The following is an 18,767-nucleotide window of genomic DNA, read 5'->3' as shown; positions in this document are numbered from 1 at the left end:
AATTACTTTTCAAGGACTTAATTGATTTTCAATCACATGAAAAAGGTGTAGAAAAAAAATAACAGCAGTAAAAGAGTTATTGTTTTAATAGAATGTACAATGATCATCTTAACCCTCTCCGTACGTTGTGTTTTACTATCGTATCCATACAACTTTTGGAACTCTGGCTCACCACTTTCCAAAGAGGAAATTTACTCGTTAATCCGATCCGAACGATTTGCATAGCAGTCTGTCAAAATGATTTTTTGAGAAATACTGAAAGTTTTCAAAGAGATCTTTGCACTACAGGTATTCTAAAATGTGAAGAATACAACCCCTGGGGTACAAAATGACCTCAGGCATACGGATAGGGTTAAAGAGTATGAAAATCTATGTACGAACAGTTTAGGGATGTTTTCTGCTTTTGCTTCAAAACCTCAACGAATGCACTGTTTGAAAAAATAAGCTTCTGAACCTTTTCTTGTTATACTCAAGACAATGCTGAAGTCTGCTCTCCTTTCATCATGCACAGTGTTGCATATTTTGTATAAGGTGCTGTTCAAGGGCTGGGGTAGACCCAGCACGTTTTCAAATGGAAAGCCAGCATGGCCAGCACTGTTGTTATCTTTCTATCAGTTTCTGCTTTCTGACCAATCTTTTAGTGGGTGGTTCGGGCATTCTGGTGGGGTTTACTCCTTCTTTCCTATCAAACGTCTGATGTATTTGTTTCTTCTCCTTCTCTTCTTTGTACACACACACATACACATACACTCACACACATAATCATATATACATACACGCGTGCGCGCACACGTTGTATGTGCCAGTGTAGCCAAAGTTCCATCTGGGACCAATAGAAGTTTGTTTTTATTGGGGATGGGGGATAAGGGGTGGGGGGTGGTTAATTGAATGATATGTCCTGTCATGTTGTTTTGATCTTTGAGAAATTGCCCGTTACAGACATTTTATTAGTTTACTAGTGTTGGTGTTTTATCCCTTTCTTGAATAGTATTGGTAGCCTTTAGTGGTTAAGCTACCGGACCTGTAATCATGAGATTGCGAGATTGGGGGTTCGAGACTCTCCTCTCCTCTGTCTAACGTTGTGTCTTTGGGAAAGGCACTTTACACGAATTTGCTATTTAGTTTGGTAGTTTCGGAAATGGATGTTCAACTTGGACGTCCAGCCTCTTAAATAACCTAATAGCATTGATAAGGGCGTTAAACATTATACCATTTCACCATTTTCCTTTCTTGATTTTGTTTCCTGTGTGTTTCCCCTCAGGAGTCGATGCCAATGGTCACAAAAATCAAACTGGGGTTCACGAACAAATACACTAAAAAGGACATTGAGGATGCCCACAGGCGTTATAGTGAATTGGTGAGGGTTCACTTGTGTGTGTGTGTGTTTGTGTTTTGTGTGTGTGTGTATGTATGTCTGTGTATGTTTGTTTGTGTGTGTGTGAGTGATTGTTCATATGCATATATATATATATGACTGTATTGTGTGTATATGTGTGTGTTAGTGTGTGTGTTTGTAAATGTGTAAATGTGTGTTTGTGTGAAGTGTAAATATTTTATTTTTATTTTTATGTCTTTGTATTGTGTGTATGTTCTCATGCACAAATGTTTGAGATTGAGATTGAGAGAGAGAGAGAGAGAGAGAGAGAGAGAGAGAGAGAGAAAAGAGAGAGAGAAAAGAGGGAGGAAAGAGGGAGGGGGGCGGGAGAGAGCGAGGGAATATATACACTGTGTACAGGTGGGTGAAAAGGGAGTATGGATGAGACCATTAATTCTTCTTCTTGATCCTGGTCAATTTCTTTTAGATTTATTGTTGTAGCATTTTAAGCGATTAACCACATGGATTGTAACCTACTCTTTGCAGCTCTGTAAGCAAAGAAAGAAAATAGTTCTGTACAAGGATTATATTCTCTGAGTATCAATATTAGGTATAAGCTCATCACAAAAATGTGATAAAATATGATATGATTCTTTAGATTTTTCTTTTTTTGGAATGATACTGACTGATTTGCCTTTAGAAAGATGATTTGATTGTTTTGTAGGCTATATTAATTAGCTTTTATAGTGATTAGTGGATAGCATGGCTGTGTCAGTAAAACTGTATTTCTCCATTAACTGATTGATTATCAAAGTATACAGAGTTAAGGCTTTACATGTTTGTACACTGCCAGTTTTGTCATCGAACGATCTGCTCCACAAACTTCCCTATAACTCTGTTCTTATTTCATTAATTTGTAGGCTATCAGATAAACACTAAACAATAGATGTGAATGCTCCATGCAGTTGACATGCAGTTTGAGTATCAATAATGGCATGCTGGGTTTGGTAGATTTGTGTCATGATTGTGACTAACCCAGCTATGCTATGCATCAACTGAAGTAGCATGTGGTATATTGAGTGTTTCTTTGCTATTTTAATGATCGATTGATCACAACAAATTATAATTACAACAATCGTATAAACTATACAGTGCATAAATCACTCTACAGTATGCTGTGTATGCTTTACAGCCATTGATAGCATAGTTGTGTTAGTAACACTAATTATTTGCCAATCTATTGACGGATTTATTTTCACCATGCAGTTTAAAGATCCTGTGAGCTCAGACAGTCGATCCATCCCTTTCCTGACTGGTCCAGAAGAGTCAATGTTAGACAAAGTGCAGCTGATTTGTGCTATGGGGATATACAAGCCCAGTCTGAGGTATTTGTGTTCACTTTTTTATATTTTTAGGGGAGCTTCATATTAAATTATTTTGATATTTTGCCTCATGGCATTTAAAAAAATGTTTTACATATACAGATAATGCTAATAAAAGTGATCATGTGTAATTTTTTTTTTTTTAATTACTTTTCAAGGACTTAATTGATTTTCAATCACATGAAAAAGGTGTAGAAAAAAAATAACAGCAGTAAAAGAGTTATTGTTTTAATAGAATGTACAATGATCATCTTAACCCTCTCCGTACGTTGTGTTTTACTATCGTATCCATACAACTTTTGGAACTCTGGCTCACCACTTTCCAAAGAGGAAATTTACTCGTTAATCCGATCCGAACGATTTGCATAGCAGTCTGTCAAAATGATTTTTTGAGAAATACTGAAAGTTTTCAAAGAGATCTTTGCACTACAGGTATTCTAAAATGTGAAGAATACAACCCCTGGGGTACAAAATGACCTCAGGCATACGGATAGGGTTAAAGAGTATGAAAATCTATGTACGAACAGTTTAGGGATGTTTTCTGCTTTTGCTTCAAAACCTCAACGAATGCACTGTTTGAAAAAATAAGCTTCTGAACCTTTTCTTGTTATACTCAAGACAATGCTGAAGTCTGCTCTCCTTTCATCATGCACAGTGTTGCATATTTTGTATAAGGTGCTGTTCAAGGGCTGGGGTAGACCCAGCACGTTTTCAAATGGAAAGCCAGCATGGCCAGCACTGTTGTTATCTTTCTATCAGTTTCTGCTTTCTGACCAATCTTTTAGTGGGTGGTTCGGGCATTCTGGTGGGGTTTACTCCTTCTTTCCTATCAAACGTCTGATGTATTTGTTTCTTCTCCTTCTCTTCTTTGTATGTCACTCTCTTATAACGCCTATAATCTTGGCACTTGGACTTGTATGACTTAATTTTGTTGCAAGCACCGTATAACTCTTACTAAAATGAAAAAGTAAGTCAATCTTTGAGGGTTTTCACGTCAGCTCGGTCCAACATTGTATCCTTAAGAAAGGCACTTAACATGAATTTCCTGTTTGGCTTGGTCCCCTTGGAGATGGACGTTAAACTTGGAGATCCTTCCCACCTCTTATATAGTGTTGATAGAAGCATTAAACCTGTACCATTTCATCATTTCACCAGTCTTTTATACATATCTTAGTTTCATTTAAGTCATGGTTGCCCCTGGGACTTCGCATTCCTCTCAGCCCAGGTTGGCCCTGACAGGTGAGTTGTTGCAACATGCCTCCCTATTGCATCTTTACCAATCTTAGTGCGTCGCCAGTGACGCCCGCTTGGCGGCAAGCAGCACAGACGAACTCCGTAACAATGACGTAAGTTGTGTTAATAAAAAATGGACTGTTTTATTTCTCCAGGGATGAGCTCTACTGTCAGCTGTGCAAACAGCTTTCCAACAACCCGTCAAGGAACAGCACGGTGCGGGGATGGGTCCTCATGATCTTGTTCACCGGCAGCTTTTCACCCACAGAAAAGGTAAATTTCAGAGGGGTGAAGGGATTTTTTTATTTGATCGTTTTGATGAAAGTTGAAAAAAGATAAAAGGCAAACCCTATTTTCAAGGTGCCTATTACTCAGTAGGGTCTTAGATTTAGACTTAAAGGAAATGAGATACTGCTTGACCGAGATGAAAACTATAGCCCATGACAGAAGTACATGGAGAGCTCTTGTCAGTGACTTCTACGCCAGCACAGGGTCAGAAAGGCTGATGATCATTTCAAACAGTCGAAACAGTACTCCGGCCGGGGAGGTATGCACTTTATTTCTTTGTTTATGATCTGAGTCCTTTCTCTCATATCCAAAATCTTTGTATAACCGCCTAGGGTAGAAAGACTAGAAAAAACCCTATAAAAGTATTATAAGAAAAAAAAATTTTTTACCCCCAAAAACCATCCCTAATCGAGTAATTCACCGTTTAATTTCAACAGTAGAGTCAAAATTGTCAAAGATGGCTATCCATTGTTTAGGAGAAAAATGGTTGTCTTAGACAGGTGGATGTCTGGGACAGTGTCATTAGGATATTTTTAAAATGCAAGTGGGTAAGTTGGAAGTGGTCGGTTGCTGCCTTGGACAGGTGGCTGTTACAGCAGGTTGGACTATTTTTTGAAAAACCAGAGTAACAAGGTAGCAAAAACACTCAGAATTATATTCATAGGCTCAGTGCTCCTTCCTCCAACACTCATACAATTTTCAGAGTGAAGCTCATCAGTAGGCTTCCGATCCATCGAAAAGCTAGTGGAGACAGGTATAGGAAATACCAACAACAATATAAATGGTGTGTTTTTCACTCTCATGTCATCTCATCTTGTCTAATCTTATCATGTCTCATCTTATCTTATCCTGCTGAATCTCATCTTGTCTTACCTTATCTTACTGAGTCTCTTTTATGTCCATAGTTTGCTCCTGTGCTCAGCAACTTTATATGCGATGGGCCAGTGGAGTTTACAGAGAAAGCAGACAGGACACTGCGGAGGACGTGCAGTGTTGGCACCAGGGGATACCCTCCCAGCTGGTTGGAGTTTCAAGTGAGAATTAGATTGTATTTATAGACGTAGCGAGCATACACAAGCTATGGTCTGCAGGCCAGATCCAGCCTGAGAGTAATTTCAAGCCTGTTCATGAGTCGACCCAGTGGTTAATGTGACCTGCAGTGAGTTGATAACTGATGAAAACAAAACAGTTGGTCTTGAATATTAGACATATTATTTTCTGGCCCAGCTAGAAGCATAAGATCTATATTCTATCTTACAAAATGCCTTTGAGTGACCTATGCTTTAGTGTCAGTTTAAGTCTTACTTTTTTTAGCTTGGGCTTCACAACTGATTTCATCCAATTGTTTCCTAGTTTGTACCATAAAATATTCAGAATCGCTTAATGCAGCTCTCTGAATTGGACAGGCTTGCCCATGCCTGGCTAGTAGAGATAATTTGGAATTAAAAGTTGTTTTATATCCACGTCAACACAATTTAGCCGCTTCTATCGTACTTGTCATTGTCAACCCTGGCTGATTGGGATATGACATCTTACAAGGTAAAGTTTACCAGCTCAAGATTGTTTATAGATAGATTTTTTAAAAATCCTTTTAGCTGAGATTTTACACTGTATAGATTTGGTACCTATCTGGGTATATGATAGAATGTTCACAAACTGCTTGAAAGTGCACTGTCATTACAATGCATCCATTTTATGGCATTTGAAATTCACTATTGTTTTGTTAGTGTGTTTTAATGTGCTATCTGCTGGAAGTTGTGTTGTTTGCGATCATTTACAAGTTACTTGCCATTATTTCTTTTACTTAACTCTCTTTACCCTGCTGGTAAGAATCGACTTCATAGTGTAGTGGCGTGGCATTTTGCCATTATTTGCAGAAGGCATAGCTCAACTCCCATGTAAAGTTACCTGGCGGTGTGATGAGTCGGGTCTGTCAGGGGGCCCCCGTCCAAGATAAGTGTTGCCTTGTCATGGTTCTGAGTCCGACTGAATCTCTCAGTGAGTCTCTCAGACGATCTCCATCTAGGTTCCCGTGGTGCATTTGACGTCATCCACGGGCGTGCCACTCCCTTAATAATCTTGTCCCCACAGTAAAGACAAGAGTCATGTCCCTTGACATCACACTCCCACATGGAAAAGATGTTTTTTTATTCTGGGTTGGCCCTGACTGACAGGGTCAAAGCTTCCCCTCTCCTTACCTATCTGAATTTTGAAGATGAGAGCATAGAATTCCTACTTTCATGACTATCATTAAAAGTTATCACTTCAAATTATCAGTTTGAAGGATGACAGCTTCTGGAAGTCCTCTGAATAAGAAAAAAAACACTTGTATAATTTTTTAAAAGAGAATAAAACCAAAAAAATGTTGTAACTTGATGACTCCCCCCCCCCCCCCCCCTCCCCCAGTCTGCAAAGAACGGTAAACCTCTTCTGGTTCCCATCACACTGATGAATGGCAACCGGCTGCTGTGCGAGGTTGATTCTGCCACAACAGTTGTTGAACTCATCCGAAACATCAGCGAGCGGCTCGGTCTTGCCGACACCATTGGCTACTCATTGTATGTGTCTCTACAATCAAAAGTAAGTCTCTTTCTTTATGTTGCAGGTACACTGATAGGTATATATATGAATCAATGATAGTACATAACAAGATGGGCCACTTCTCTCTTTGAGCCAATTAAAAAAGTGTCCTCAAAATTTGGTGGCGCCCTCTTTACAAAAGCGCACTCTTTGCGAACAGAGTTACCCTACTTGAGTTTTAAAAAATCAAAGTGAAACTAGCAAGTTTTGGGATAAATTTCGGAAGAACGCTTTTAAAAAATGGTTACGCTGACAAAAAACCTCTACCGGAGGAAAGGGTGATGGTTTTCTTCGTTTAATTTGACTTTAGAATGAAAGGCGAGAGGTCATTAAAATTTTAAAAAACTAAAACTCTGCACTGAACGTACCCGAACTGCTGATGAACAGCAGTCGTTCTGCGCACGCAAGGAGGTGCTATTCCTATTCTTCTTCTGGAAAAACGAAAGAGAGCTTCAAAACAGACTGCAGCGCCATCTGAAGCAAAGAGCATACTTCCTGCGGACACTTTTTTGGCTGAGTGGCCCATCTTGTTATTCACTATCTTTGATATGAATTCACTTTTATAGAAGCCTTACTATTTCTTTTTTAAAAACAATTATGACATTGTATTAATGTACATCTTTTATAACCAGAAAAACACTTTCTCAGCCAGTAGTACTTGTAATGGGTTGTTTTGAGAGTTTTCAAGGCTTCCCACTCATTTAACTTTGTCTTGTCAGAGACAAACTTTATGTTCTGATATTGTCATATAGCCTATAGCAATAATAATAGGCCTAGTGATTTATAGGCGCTATAACACTATCATACTGACAAGATCTTCCGCTATCTATGGCTGGGTACCCATTCCCACCAGGGTGAATTGAGGAAAATTCCTGTTAAGTGCCTTTCCCAAGAACACAATGACGGGCCCGGGGCTCGAACCCCCAAACCCGCAACCTCACAATTACGAGTCTGGTAGCCTAACCACTAGGCCACCGAAGCCACAATGGAGACAATGATATTTTAAAAATGTTGTATGAACAGTGAAAGAGTGCTCCACATAGCTCCAGTGTTTTTCCATCTAAATCTTTGTGAACATTTCTATATCTAAAAAAAAAATTTATATTATTTATGTTCTTAGATCTCCTGCCTTGGAAATGGTCAGCATCGAGTCTTGGATGCAATCTCTGAGTGTGAACAGCATACCAAATTGATGGGTATACGAGAAAGCAATGCCCTCTGGCGGCTGTTCTTTCGCAGAGAACTGTTCACCCCATGGTATGTCCCAGGATGGGATCCTGTGTGCACGGACCTCATGTATCACCAGGTGAAACGGGGTCTCACCCTCGGAGAGTACAGATTGGAAAAGGTGAGTTTTCTGTGTGTTTTTATGTCATGTATCACCACCACATGCATCACCAGTTGAAGCGTTGTTAGTTCATTCCTGTTTTCAAGAAGTTTATTTTACCAAATATCCCAATGGGCAGGGTTCTCTTCTAAAATCATCATTAATAATAATTATTATTATTTTTATTATTAGGCCCTATATAATTATAATAATAATAATAATAATTATTATTATTATTATTATTGTCATTATTATTGTCATTATTATTATTATTATTATTTTCATCATCATCATCATCATCATTATCATCATCATCATCATCATCATCGTCATCATCATTATATCATTATTATTACATAATTGTTATAGTGAAATTTTGATAATGTCATTATTATTATTATAAAGTTGTGTCAATAAGGACATGAAACCTGCACAGTCAATCAATACTTTCTCTATAACTCTTCATCTCTTTGTCTCATCTGTAGGAGGAAGCGCTTGTGGAGCTCCTCACAAAATTCTACTACGTGGAAAATCCTCAAGACCCAGACTTTTCGAAGCTTTCTTCCTTCATCACAGACTTTGTCCCTCAGAATGAACTCGAGAAGAAGCCAGATAACTACTATGATGTAAGCTTTTGTTTGTAACAAAGTTTTTTTCCCCCTTTATATGATTACTCTCCTGCCTGTGAGGTGGAGAGATGAGGCTCTCTCTGTCTTTTATCAGCTTACACCTCTGTTCTGTGATACATATATGAGGCATCATGTTGAAATCATGCACTAGTCAAAATAATAAAATTGAAGAAATCTGCATTTTTCTTCCTGTTATGCTATTTATATCACATTTTAATTTCTTGGCTCAGTACCTTTTATGTCCTTTTAAAAATACATTGCTGCATGGATTTTACTGGAATACATTGATTAAAGGCACAAGAAATGTAAATTTACAGTTTCCAAGGACTCTTAAGCTTTTGAGGTCACCAAACTTTGGTGGCCATTTTCATTTTAATTTTGCCTCTGAAACCAGGCGACCCCTATCCTGCTTCGGTAGCAACCAAATAGCTTTATTCTGTAGAGTATAGATGGATAGTTTTGTTATTGAAAACAAGACAAATGACTAAGATTTAAGATGATGCCAATAACTCCATATGCCCCCAAAACTGATGAGCAAAAACAATTATGACATTGTATTAATGTACATCTTTTATAACCAGAAAAACACTTTCTCAGCCAGTAGTACTTGTAATGGGTTGTTTTGAGAGTTTTCAAGGCTTCCCACTCATTTAACTTTGTCTTGTCAGAGACAAACTTTATGTTCTGATATTGTCATATAGCCTATAGCAATAATAATAGGCCTAGTGATTTATAGGCGCTATAACACTATCATACTGACAAGATCTTCCGCTATCTATGGCTGGGTACCCATTCCCACCAGGGTGAATTGAGGAAAATTCCTGTTAAGTGCCTTTCCCAAGAACACAATGACGGGCCCGGGGCTCGAACCCCCAAACCCGCAACCTCACAATTACGAGTCTGGTAGCCTAACCACTAGGCCACCGAAGCCACAATGGAGACAATGATATTTTAAAAATGTTGTATGAACAGTGAAAGAGTGCTCCACATAGCTCCAGTGTTTTTCCATCTAAATCTTTGTGAACATTTCTATATCTAAAAAAAAAATTTATATTATTTATGTTCTTAGATCTCCTGCCTTGGAAATGGTCAGCATCGAGTCTTGGATGCAATCTCTGAGTGTGAACAGCATACCAAATTGATGGGTATACGAGAAAGCAATGCCCTCTGGCGGCTGTTCTTTCGCAGAGAACTGTTCACCCCATGGTATGTCCCAGGATGGGATCCTGTGTGCACGGACCTCATGTATCACCAGGTGAAACGGGGTCTCACCCTCGGAGAGTACAGATTGGAAAAGGTGAGTTTTCTGTGTGTTTTTATGTCATGTATCACCACCACATGCATCACCAGTTGAAGCGTTGTTAGTTCATTCCTGTTTTCAAGAAGTTTATTTTACCAAATATCCCAATGGGCAGGGTTCTCTTCTAAAATCATCATTAATAATAATTATTATTATTTTTATTATTAGGCCCTATATAATTATAATAATAATAATAATAATTATTATTATTATTATTATTGTCATTATTATTGTCATTATTATTATTATTATTATTTTCATCATCATCATCATCATCATTATCATCATCATCATCATCATCATCGTCATCATCATTATATCATTATTATTACATAATTGTTATAGTGAAATTTTGATAATGTCATTATTATTATTATAAAGTTGTGTCAATAAGGACATGAAACCTGCACAGTCAATCAATACTTTCTGTATAACTCTTCATCTCTTTGTCTCATCTGTAGGAGGAAGCGCTTGTGGAGCTCCTCACAAAATTCTACTACATGGAAAATCCTCAAGACCCAGACTTTTCGAAGCTTTCTTCCTTCATCACAGACTTTGTCCCTCAGAATGAACTCGAGAAGAAGCCAGATAACTACTATGATGTAAGCTTTTGTTTGTAACAAAGTTTTTTTCCCCCTTTATATGATTACTCTCCTGCCTGTGAGGTGGAGAGATGAGGCTCTCTCTGTCTTTTATCAGCTTACACCTCTGTTCTGTGATACATATATGAGGCATCATGTTGAAATCATGCACTAGTCAAAATAATAAAATTGAAGAAATCTGCATTTTTCTTCCTGTTATGCTATTTATATCACATTTTAATTTCTTGGCTCAGTACCTTTTATGTCCTTTTAAAAATACATTGCTGCATGGATTTTACTGGAATACATTGATTAAAGGCACAAGAAATGTAAATTTACAGTTTCCAAGGACTCTTAAGCTTTTGAGGTCACCAAACTTTGGTGGCCATTTTCATTTTAATTTTGCCTCTGAAACCAGGCGACCCCTATCCTGCTTCGGTAGCAACCAAATAGCTTTATTCTGTAGAGTATAGATGGATAGTTTTGTTATTGAAAACAAGACAAATGACTAAGATTTAAGATGATGCCAATAACTCCATATGCCCCCAAAACTGATGAGCACCTGATTTCACTGCATTGTGACACATATCTCTTTGAAATTAGCAACCCAGATGTTACCTAAGGGGCAGCAGATAGTGTGATCTTGAGCCTTATATAAGATACATCAATAGCTCAGTTGGTATCATACTGGGCTTTGGTGCAGAACACATGCATCTGAATAGAAGAACGTAGAAGCAGCATTTGGTGGCTTTGGGGTATAGAGTGGAAATCAACCAAATTTCTTCAGGTCTTGGAGATAAAGAATTGATTATCAGTGACACACAAAAGGAAGAATAACATTATTTTTTCATTTTGACTGTTTTGCTTTTTGTGTGACCACTTATGGTCAACTTTTCAATATCCTGTGAATACTGGGCAATTACGAAAGATAGTTAAAATAAACTAGAGGCAATAGAAATGTGGTTACTTACGAGACTATTCAGAATTTCTTTGGGGGAAGAGAAATCAAATGAGGCGGTGGTCACTAATTAAAAACAATTTAGAAGAGACAAGTACTGTTCCTAGGGTATTAATACTAGCGGTATCTGCATAAAGGCCTCAAACATCACCACTACAACTAATAAAAATGATAATAATTATACATGGGCATTTATATAGCGCATTTCCATAATTTACAATGCTCAATGTGCTTTCGCAGAACATATTAGTAGCCTACAATAAGTGGAGTTTCAGCCTTTTGAAAATATATATGTTCAAAGACTTGGGTCCGAAGTAAAAAAAAAAGCACTGGCCTATAATTTATAGTTAGTTCAACTAAATTGTTTTGCTGATCACAGTTGCCTTGTAGGTAAAAGTGTGTACATGTAAATACCATTTGAGGTATTAGTGTCTTGCTCCAGTTAGAAAAATAGAACAATGGAAGGCAAAAGAGGTGGAGGTAGACTAATATTAACCTACTTAAAGAACTTAACTGACGGTTGATGAAAAAAGACCAGAATAATATAGTTTTTTTTTAGAGCACACAAGCAGAAAGATGAATTGCGAACCATGATATAAAATAATTTGCAGGTTATGTTTGACCATGTTAATTATGTTTGCTTTTTTATAGGAAAAGGCAAAAGCCATGTTCAAAACTCTGAAATTGGGAGTGGGTCGTTCCATGGAAGCGCAAGTAAAAGCAACGATTGTGAAATACGCAATGGAAAGATTCTACATCCTGTTCTCACGGTACTACGACATCAGCAAGTTTTCTGGTGGTAGTCTGCAGCTACAGGATGTTGTGCTGGCCTTGAACAACAAAGGGCTTTTTATCATAGACCAGCAGGATTCACTGAAGATGCAGATTCCCTTTGCGGAGATAGTGAACACGAGTAAAGCTAGGTCAGTCTTATGTGGTGGTCGTATGGTGAGGTATTTTAGAATATGGTTGGGAAATGTTACCAAAGTGATATTTTTATCGTTTAAAGATGTGTGAGCCTGTGTGTGTGTGTGTGTGAGTGTGTGTGTGTGTGTGTGTGTATGTGGGTGTGTACGTGTGTGTGTTTCTCTGTGTGTTTCTTTGTGTGTGTGTGTATGTGTGTGTATGTGCATGTCTGTGTGTTTGTGTGTGTGTGTGTTTGTGTGTGTTTGTGTGTGTTTGTGTTTGTGCTTGCATGCTTGCATGCATGTGTGTAAGTGTGCGTGTGTATTTGTAACTGTTTGTGTGTGTGTGTGCGTATGTGTGAGTTAAGGGGGAAAGGATTACAGTAGGCCTATAATCTTTTATCATGTCCTAGTGAAATGTGGCCAACTTTAAGCCTTGTTGCTTTAGATTTAATGATGTGAAATTATGTCGAACATTTATTATTGTACTTGAAGTTTAGTCATATATATCTAGGTCAAATAATGCCAGCATGTGCAAACATTGTATTTCAACTTGTAAAGTTGAAAGTATTATTCTGCTAATAAAATATTTTAGCAATACAGTTAGATGCAGTTAAATGTAGTTTCTATGTTCACGTTTCATTTTAGGAAATGGAAAGACGCTACAAGTTGTAGTGTGTATGATGAATACATGAATTATTGTTAGAACTATTATTATTATTATTATTATTATTATATTATTATTATTATTATTATTATTATTATTATTATTACTATTATTATTATTATTATTATTATTATTATTATTATTATTATTATTATTATTATTATTATGTTTTCTTTTTCTTCAATCAAGTTGTTTTGTTCTGTTCCTTTTCAGACATTCTCTCACTCTTGTTTTGGCAAGCATGGATGAGTATACTTTGAGCTCACCTAGTGCTGAGGTGCTGTATCTTCAAATCACAACATTCCTTGAGGAGCTGAAGAAGAAGTCAATGTGTGCTGTGGCTGTTCAGGCCCTCACCCCCTTAGGTATTTTGTGCTTGTAATTGCCTTTGTATGAGTAAAACACCCAGCTAGATACAAATCACCACCTTCATCATAGACTTTTTCAAAGAGTGGCAGCTTAGTGGTATCGTCAGTCATCCAAGACAGCCATCAACCACTGGCCAGTGAGATGACAGACTTTCATTACCCCCCTGCCTTTTTCAAGTCATTTGAAATCTGTTTCTCTGTACTCGAAGGTTGAGATTCAGCAAGAATGTAGGCCTGCTCCTCTTTTAACACAGTTCAGTTATTGAAGAATCAGAATCTGCAGAATCAAGCCTGTTTCTAACAGTGGGGGCAACGGCCTTTCAAACTCCCTAAGCAGCCAGAGTTGTGATGAAGATTATTGAACCTTGGTCATCTGCATCATTATCCAAATGTTTTAGAAATCCAGCTACTAATGCTTCCTTGTCTTTTGGGTAAAATTTGAATAAAGACAGTTTTGATTATAAAAATGATATTGGTTACATTTATATAGCAAAATATCCACATTCTACAGCATGCTCTAGGCATTTTATTGTAAAAACTGTTAATTCAAGAATGAAGGAGAAGCAGATACACTGCTTAAAGTTGCTTAATGTAAAACTTCTAATAAAAGTGACACAGTTTTTAAACTTGGCTTTCAAAGGAAATTACTGCGTTGTCATGTTAGCCCTTCAACAGAAGGAATAACGAGTAATGAAATATCGCCCTATAACCTTGACCTTTCATCATTATGTGCAGATGGTCCGGATGGAATGAACATTGTAAAAGGAGATGTGTTGCAGCTCCGCCAGAGTGTGGGAGATCTGAAAGGCTCTGAGATGGTCAGTGTGACGAGTCAGCGCACCGGGAAGGCCAGTGAGGTGCCCAGAAATGTTCTGTACATTGTGCCCGTTGCTGGGGATCTGAAAGCTGAGATACTGGTAATTTCCTTTTTGTTGTTTTTGCTGTTGATGTTATTGGACTTACTTTACTTTTCCAATCCAGCAGCCATTTGAGTTCTATCCCTTCGGCCTGTGGGTATGGCAAGGAATTTACAGGTTTTTATCAGCTGTGTTTTGTCGCTGCATAGAGTATTTCCGATGTCTGGGGAGGCAGTAGGTAGGTGCTATGCAGGTCGCAAAGTGCAGGGCAGGTAAAGAGGTGGTGTGATACTTATCATCCTGGCAGTCACACACCGGGCAGTCGGGTAGGGTATCCTTGCGGATCTTATTTAAGTAGAAATTCAATGGGATGTGCTGTGTTCACAGGCTAAAGATCGTGACTTGTTCTGTTCAACTCAGGGAATTTTTTGCATCTTTTGAGTTGGGAGCAGTCATGTGTGCAAATACAGTTCTTCCAGTTTTGCCCATTGCCCATCCATTCAGCCACTGTTCCCTGGTGTTGCATTTGATGATGTTCTGGACTGTCTGTTGTGATACTGGGTTTTGAGGTTGTGTTTGTGATGCTCCCTTCTTGGCAAGGGTGTCTGCTCTGTCATTTCCTGGGATCTTGCTGTGGCCAGGTATCCACTGTAAAGTCAGGTCCATGGCATAGGTCTGTATGAAGGTGTTGATTGTTTGAGCCACGGATAGGCAGGCTGGGCTTTCGAAATTCATGTTTTCCCAAGCTTGGAGTACTGATTTTCCGTCTGTGAAGATAAAAGTGTCCTCGATTTTATTTGGATATATTATGAAAATATTGGTCAGGTGGAGGATTGCTACTTCAATGGCGATGGCCTCAGCATCGTAATTTGTATTTGTGCAAGAAGTACCACATGCATCAAATAGTTCTTCACATGTTTTATCAGGATGTTCAATACTTACCCCAAAGCCTGCATTTATAATTTATAGTTCCCTTGAAGACTAACGCATCTGTGTAAATATGAATGGAGTCTCTAGGGTAGGAGTCAATGGTCGGATTTTATTGGAAAGTTGCAGTATTTGTAATTTTCTTGTTGTTGTTGTTATTATTGTTGTTGTTGTTGTTATTATTGTTGTTGTTGTTTTGTTGTTATTGTTGTTGTTGTTGCTGTTGTTGTTGCTGTCCTTAGAAAGCTGAAAAACCTGTAGTTTTCTTATTGTTGCTGTTATTATTGATGCTTTTAATTTTAATTAAAATCTGAAATACTGGTTTATGTTATGTTATAGCCATTGTTGTTGTTGCTGTTATTGTCGGTGTTGTTTCTTGACCTTGTTGAAACATCTTTTTGGCTTTTTAGAATTCTTGAAGGACCTGAAAGATGAAACATTTAACTTTTTGTTGTTGTGTTGGTTGTTGCTGTTGCTTTGGGCCTGGTGTGATGTGTTCTTTTGTCTAAAATAACAACATCTCTCACATGTGAGTTGTATTCATACACTAGCATTTTATGATGGTGAAGCTCGCATATTCTCCCGCTGCATTAGGTATATTTATATAATCTTAAGCAGATGGTGCATAGATACAATGGATGCAGGAGAGATGTTATATTGTATTGAAGGTGTATGAGGATAGTTTTGTGCGCTCATATGACATTTGAACTCATTATGGCATATCTTTCATTCCCCATGAGTGGTTTGTATTCTGATGTTGTTTGCTCTTCCTGCCAAACACCTATTGTCCGTATCTCTCCTTTTTTTCTTTGTATTTCACTCCCCAATAAAATCTCTAATCTACAGCACTTAAATGACTAGGTTATTCTGCTAGTGCCATGAAACTCATGCTAAAACTAAGCTAAGTCCTTTTCCCCATCTTTACCCAGGCAACACTGACCTCTCAGATACGCAAAGACGCCAGCCGGTTTGTGAAGGATGATAGACAGCCCCGGCAAACGCTGCAGCAGTATGCAAAGTCATATTTTAGGTGAGAAACTCCGTAAACTTGTACAACAACTACTACATATAATAATCGTATTCTAATAAGGCGAACTCCAAATTATTTTTACCAACAGGCTCGAAAACTGATTGATATTATAAAATTCTAATTGCACTAAAAGACAAAGTGCAATCTAGACCATCTTTATTTTTGTAGCTTACAATAACAGACATTTATTTATTTTTATTTTGTTCCTTTTTCACCAATTGTATAACATAAAACTCTGGCCCATTATCCTTTTGCTCTGGGTGACATGCTAATGAATGCAACAATTCACTTTCTCTGCACCTTGCTTCATGGCTGTTGAAAGAGTCCTTTGCATGCACAAACTGAGATTCATATTTAAACCATTTTATCACATATTTATATATATATATCTAATATCTATGATTTTGCAGTAAAAGATGTGTGTCATCAGTAGTTATAGTGGTAAGTATCCCATGTCATGTGATAGACCAGGGTTTGATTCCCCCAGGGATAAGGCTTGTTTTTGTCTTCATATTGCGAAAAAAGGATGAAATAGAGAGGAGAAAGAAGATAAAGACACAGAGGCTGATTGGAAATAAAGAGTGGATCTGAAAGATGGACACTAAGGGAAATTATTTTATGAATTTAATACAGTAAAGAGGAAAACATTGTTATAAAGCCCACAATCTCTTTACACAATCTCTTCAACGGAATTTGAATAGTAATAATAATAATAATAATAATAATAATAATAATAATAATATTGATGATAATAGTAATAATGGTAATAATTATGATAATAAATAATTGAATTTATATAGTACATATACAGGCTCTACAACATGCTCTGTGGGCTTTAAAACTACCTGCATTATTACTCCAGTGGACCCTAGAAGAAAAGTATACAGTGCAAGTAGTGGATGACATGTGCTAAAACACTAACAAATTGATGAAATCTTTTGCTGTCAGGAGCCGGGTACTCTTTCCTACTTGGGTGGAGCGAGGAAGATCCCAGTAAATGTCAATAGTAAATTGTCTAGTGCATGAATTGTCATTTTATTTGTTTGTATCAATTACATTCTTTCTTCAGACCTACCACTGAGAGTACTGTCACCAAACTCCTTAGCAAAGCATCCTTCAAGAGAGACAAGAACGATGCACTGTGGAGTTACAGCAAAGACGGCCTCAAAAAGCCTTTGCTGAAGCGTACCTGCCACCGAGACGATACTCGCAAACTGGCTTGCCATGCTTTTGCTTATATCCTTGATTACAGAATACGTATACCAGTGTCTGTGGTAGAGTTTGGGTGAGCGGACGGACGGGTTTGTTACTCGTGGACTCAGTCAGAGCGAGCGGGTAATAGACGGCCGTGCGAGCGGACTACGAGCCTCAAGACAGTTAGTTTTTTTGGGTCCGCTCCTCAATTTTACTCTCTCAGCGAGCGGACTGCTGACCTCCAGCCTCAAGTCAGTACATTTCTTGGGTCCACTCCACAATTTTATTCACTGAGCGGGTGGGCGAACGGGCGAATTCTAGCAGACGAGATACTCGACGCAAGGTTAGACCCATCGTCTATTATTTGTTAATAAAGCCTAGTGTTTCAAGCAACTAGCGGTACCACAGGGAGTGAGAGAGGCTGGTGACGTAGTACTATATGTGTAACTTTTCACCTCGTGTGTGGGTCACTCTCTGTAGGTTCTAATATTTGCAAAGGCGAAGAATTCCCAAAGGTTGTTTTTTTTGGGGGGGGGGGGGAGGCTCGTTACCCATCCGCTCGTTTGCGTGTAGTGCCAGCAAGTAGTTCGTTACTTGTGGACGCTGGTTTAGCGAGCTCGACCCAACTCTATTCTGTGGTGTAGCGGTAAGGCACTTCTCTATTGCAGCCAGAAAACCAGAGTTCAAGGTCAGTGTGGGAGAATTTTTATTGAGTATCTTAGCTTCTCTGCTAGGACATTATAAACCTCTCAGCCAGGGTTGGCCTTGATAGGCAGGATCAAAGTCCACCTCCTAAATGATCTAAATTGTGTCAATGGGGGTGTAAAATACATTTTTTAAAAAATGTTTAAACTATTCTCAAATTTATGAATCATAGTTAAATATGGGAAAAGGTTGATTTCTTAATTAATAATGTAGATATTTGATATTTGTTTCTTTTCGTGCCGTTACTGGTGGTAGGAGTAGTGGGTTACTGAGTGTTTTAGAGATAGATGAGGAGAGGAAGGGGTGTAGGTAGAGTTGATTAAATGTTTTTTCTCTTTTTATAAGTTTATTTTGCAATTAAAGACTATTGGTGGATGTGTAGTGGATGCTCTGGAATGGTTTGCTACTTCTTTCCTATAAAGCATCTATGATCCTTATTTCTCTCCTTGTGTTTTTTGTATAAGCCGCTCTCTTGTGACACGTCTAATCTTCAACTCCTTTTTGACTAATTGTGTTGCAAG

At 38.0% G+C, this 18,767-nt stretch overlaps 1 protein-coding gene across 1 annotated transcript in view; it reads left to right on the top strand.

Moving 5' to 3' along the window:
• Window positions 1-18,767, top strand: part of LOC101854592 (myosin-VIIa) — a gene marked incomplete at its 5' end in the record, with an annotated part of 41,865 nt that overhangs the window by 319 nt on the left and 22,779 nt on the right. The window contains 12 exon segments of the mRNA XM_013085819.2: window positions 1,262-1,357; window positions 2,582-2,700; window positions 4,086-4,203; window positions 5,124-5,252; window positions 6,625-6,798; window positions 7,919-8,146; window positions 8,611-8,751; window positions 12,245-12,516; window positions 13,379-13,530; window positions 14,269-14,450; window positions 16,247-16,347; window positions 17,417-17,583. Of these exon segments, the coding sequence (XP_012941273.2) occupies window positions 1,262-1,357; window positions 2,582-2,700; window positions 4,086-4,203; window positions 5,124-5,252; window positions 6,625-6,798; window positions 7,919-8,146; window positions 8,611-8,751; window positions 12,245-12,516; window positions 13,379-13,530; window positions 14,269-14,450; window positions 16,247-16,347; window positions 17,417-17,583 (1,879 nt within the window).

Source organism: Aplysia californica, unplaced genomic scaffold, assembly GCF_000002075.1.
Source record: "Aplysia californica isolate F4 #8 unplaced genomic scaffold, AplCal3.0 scaffold00410, whole genome shotgun sequence".
Classification (NCBI taxonomy): Eukaryota; Metazoa; Mollusca; class Gastropoda; order Aplysiida; family Aplysiidae; genus Aplysia; species Aplysia californica.
Note: the sequence above shows the minus strand (reverse complement) of the source record. Positions and strands in the feature narration are given on the sequence as shown.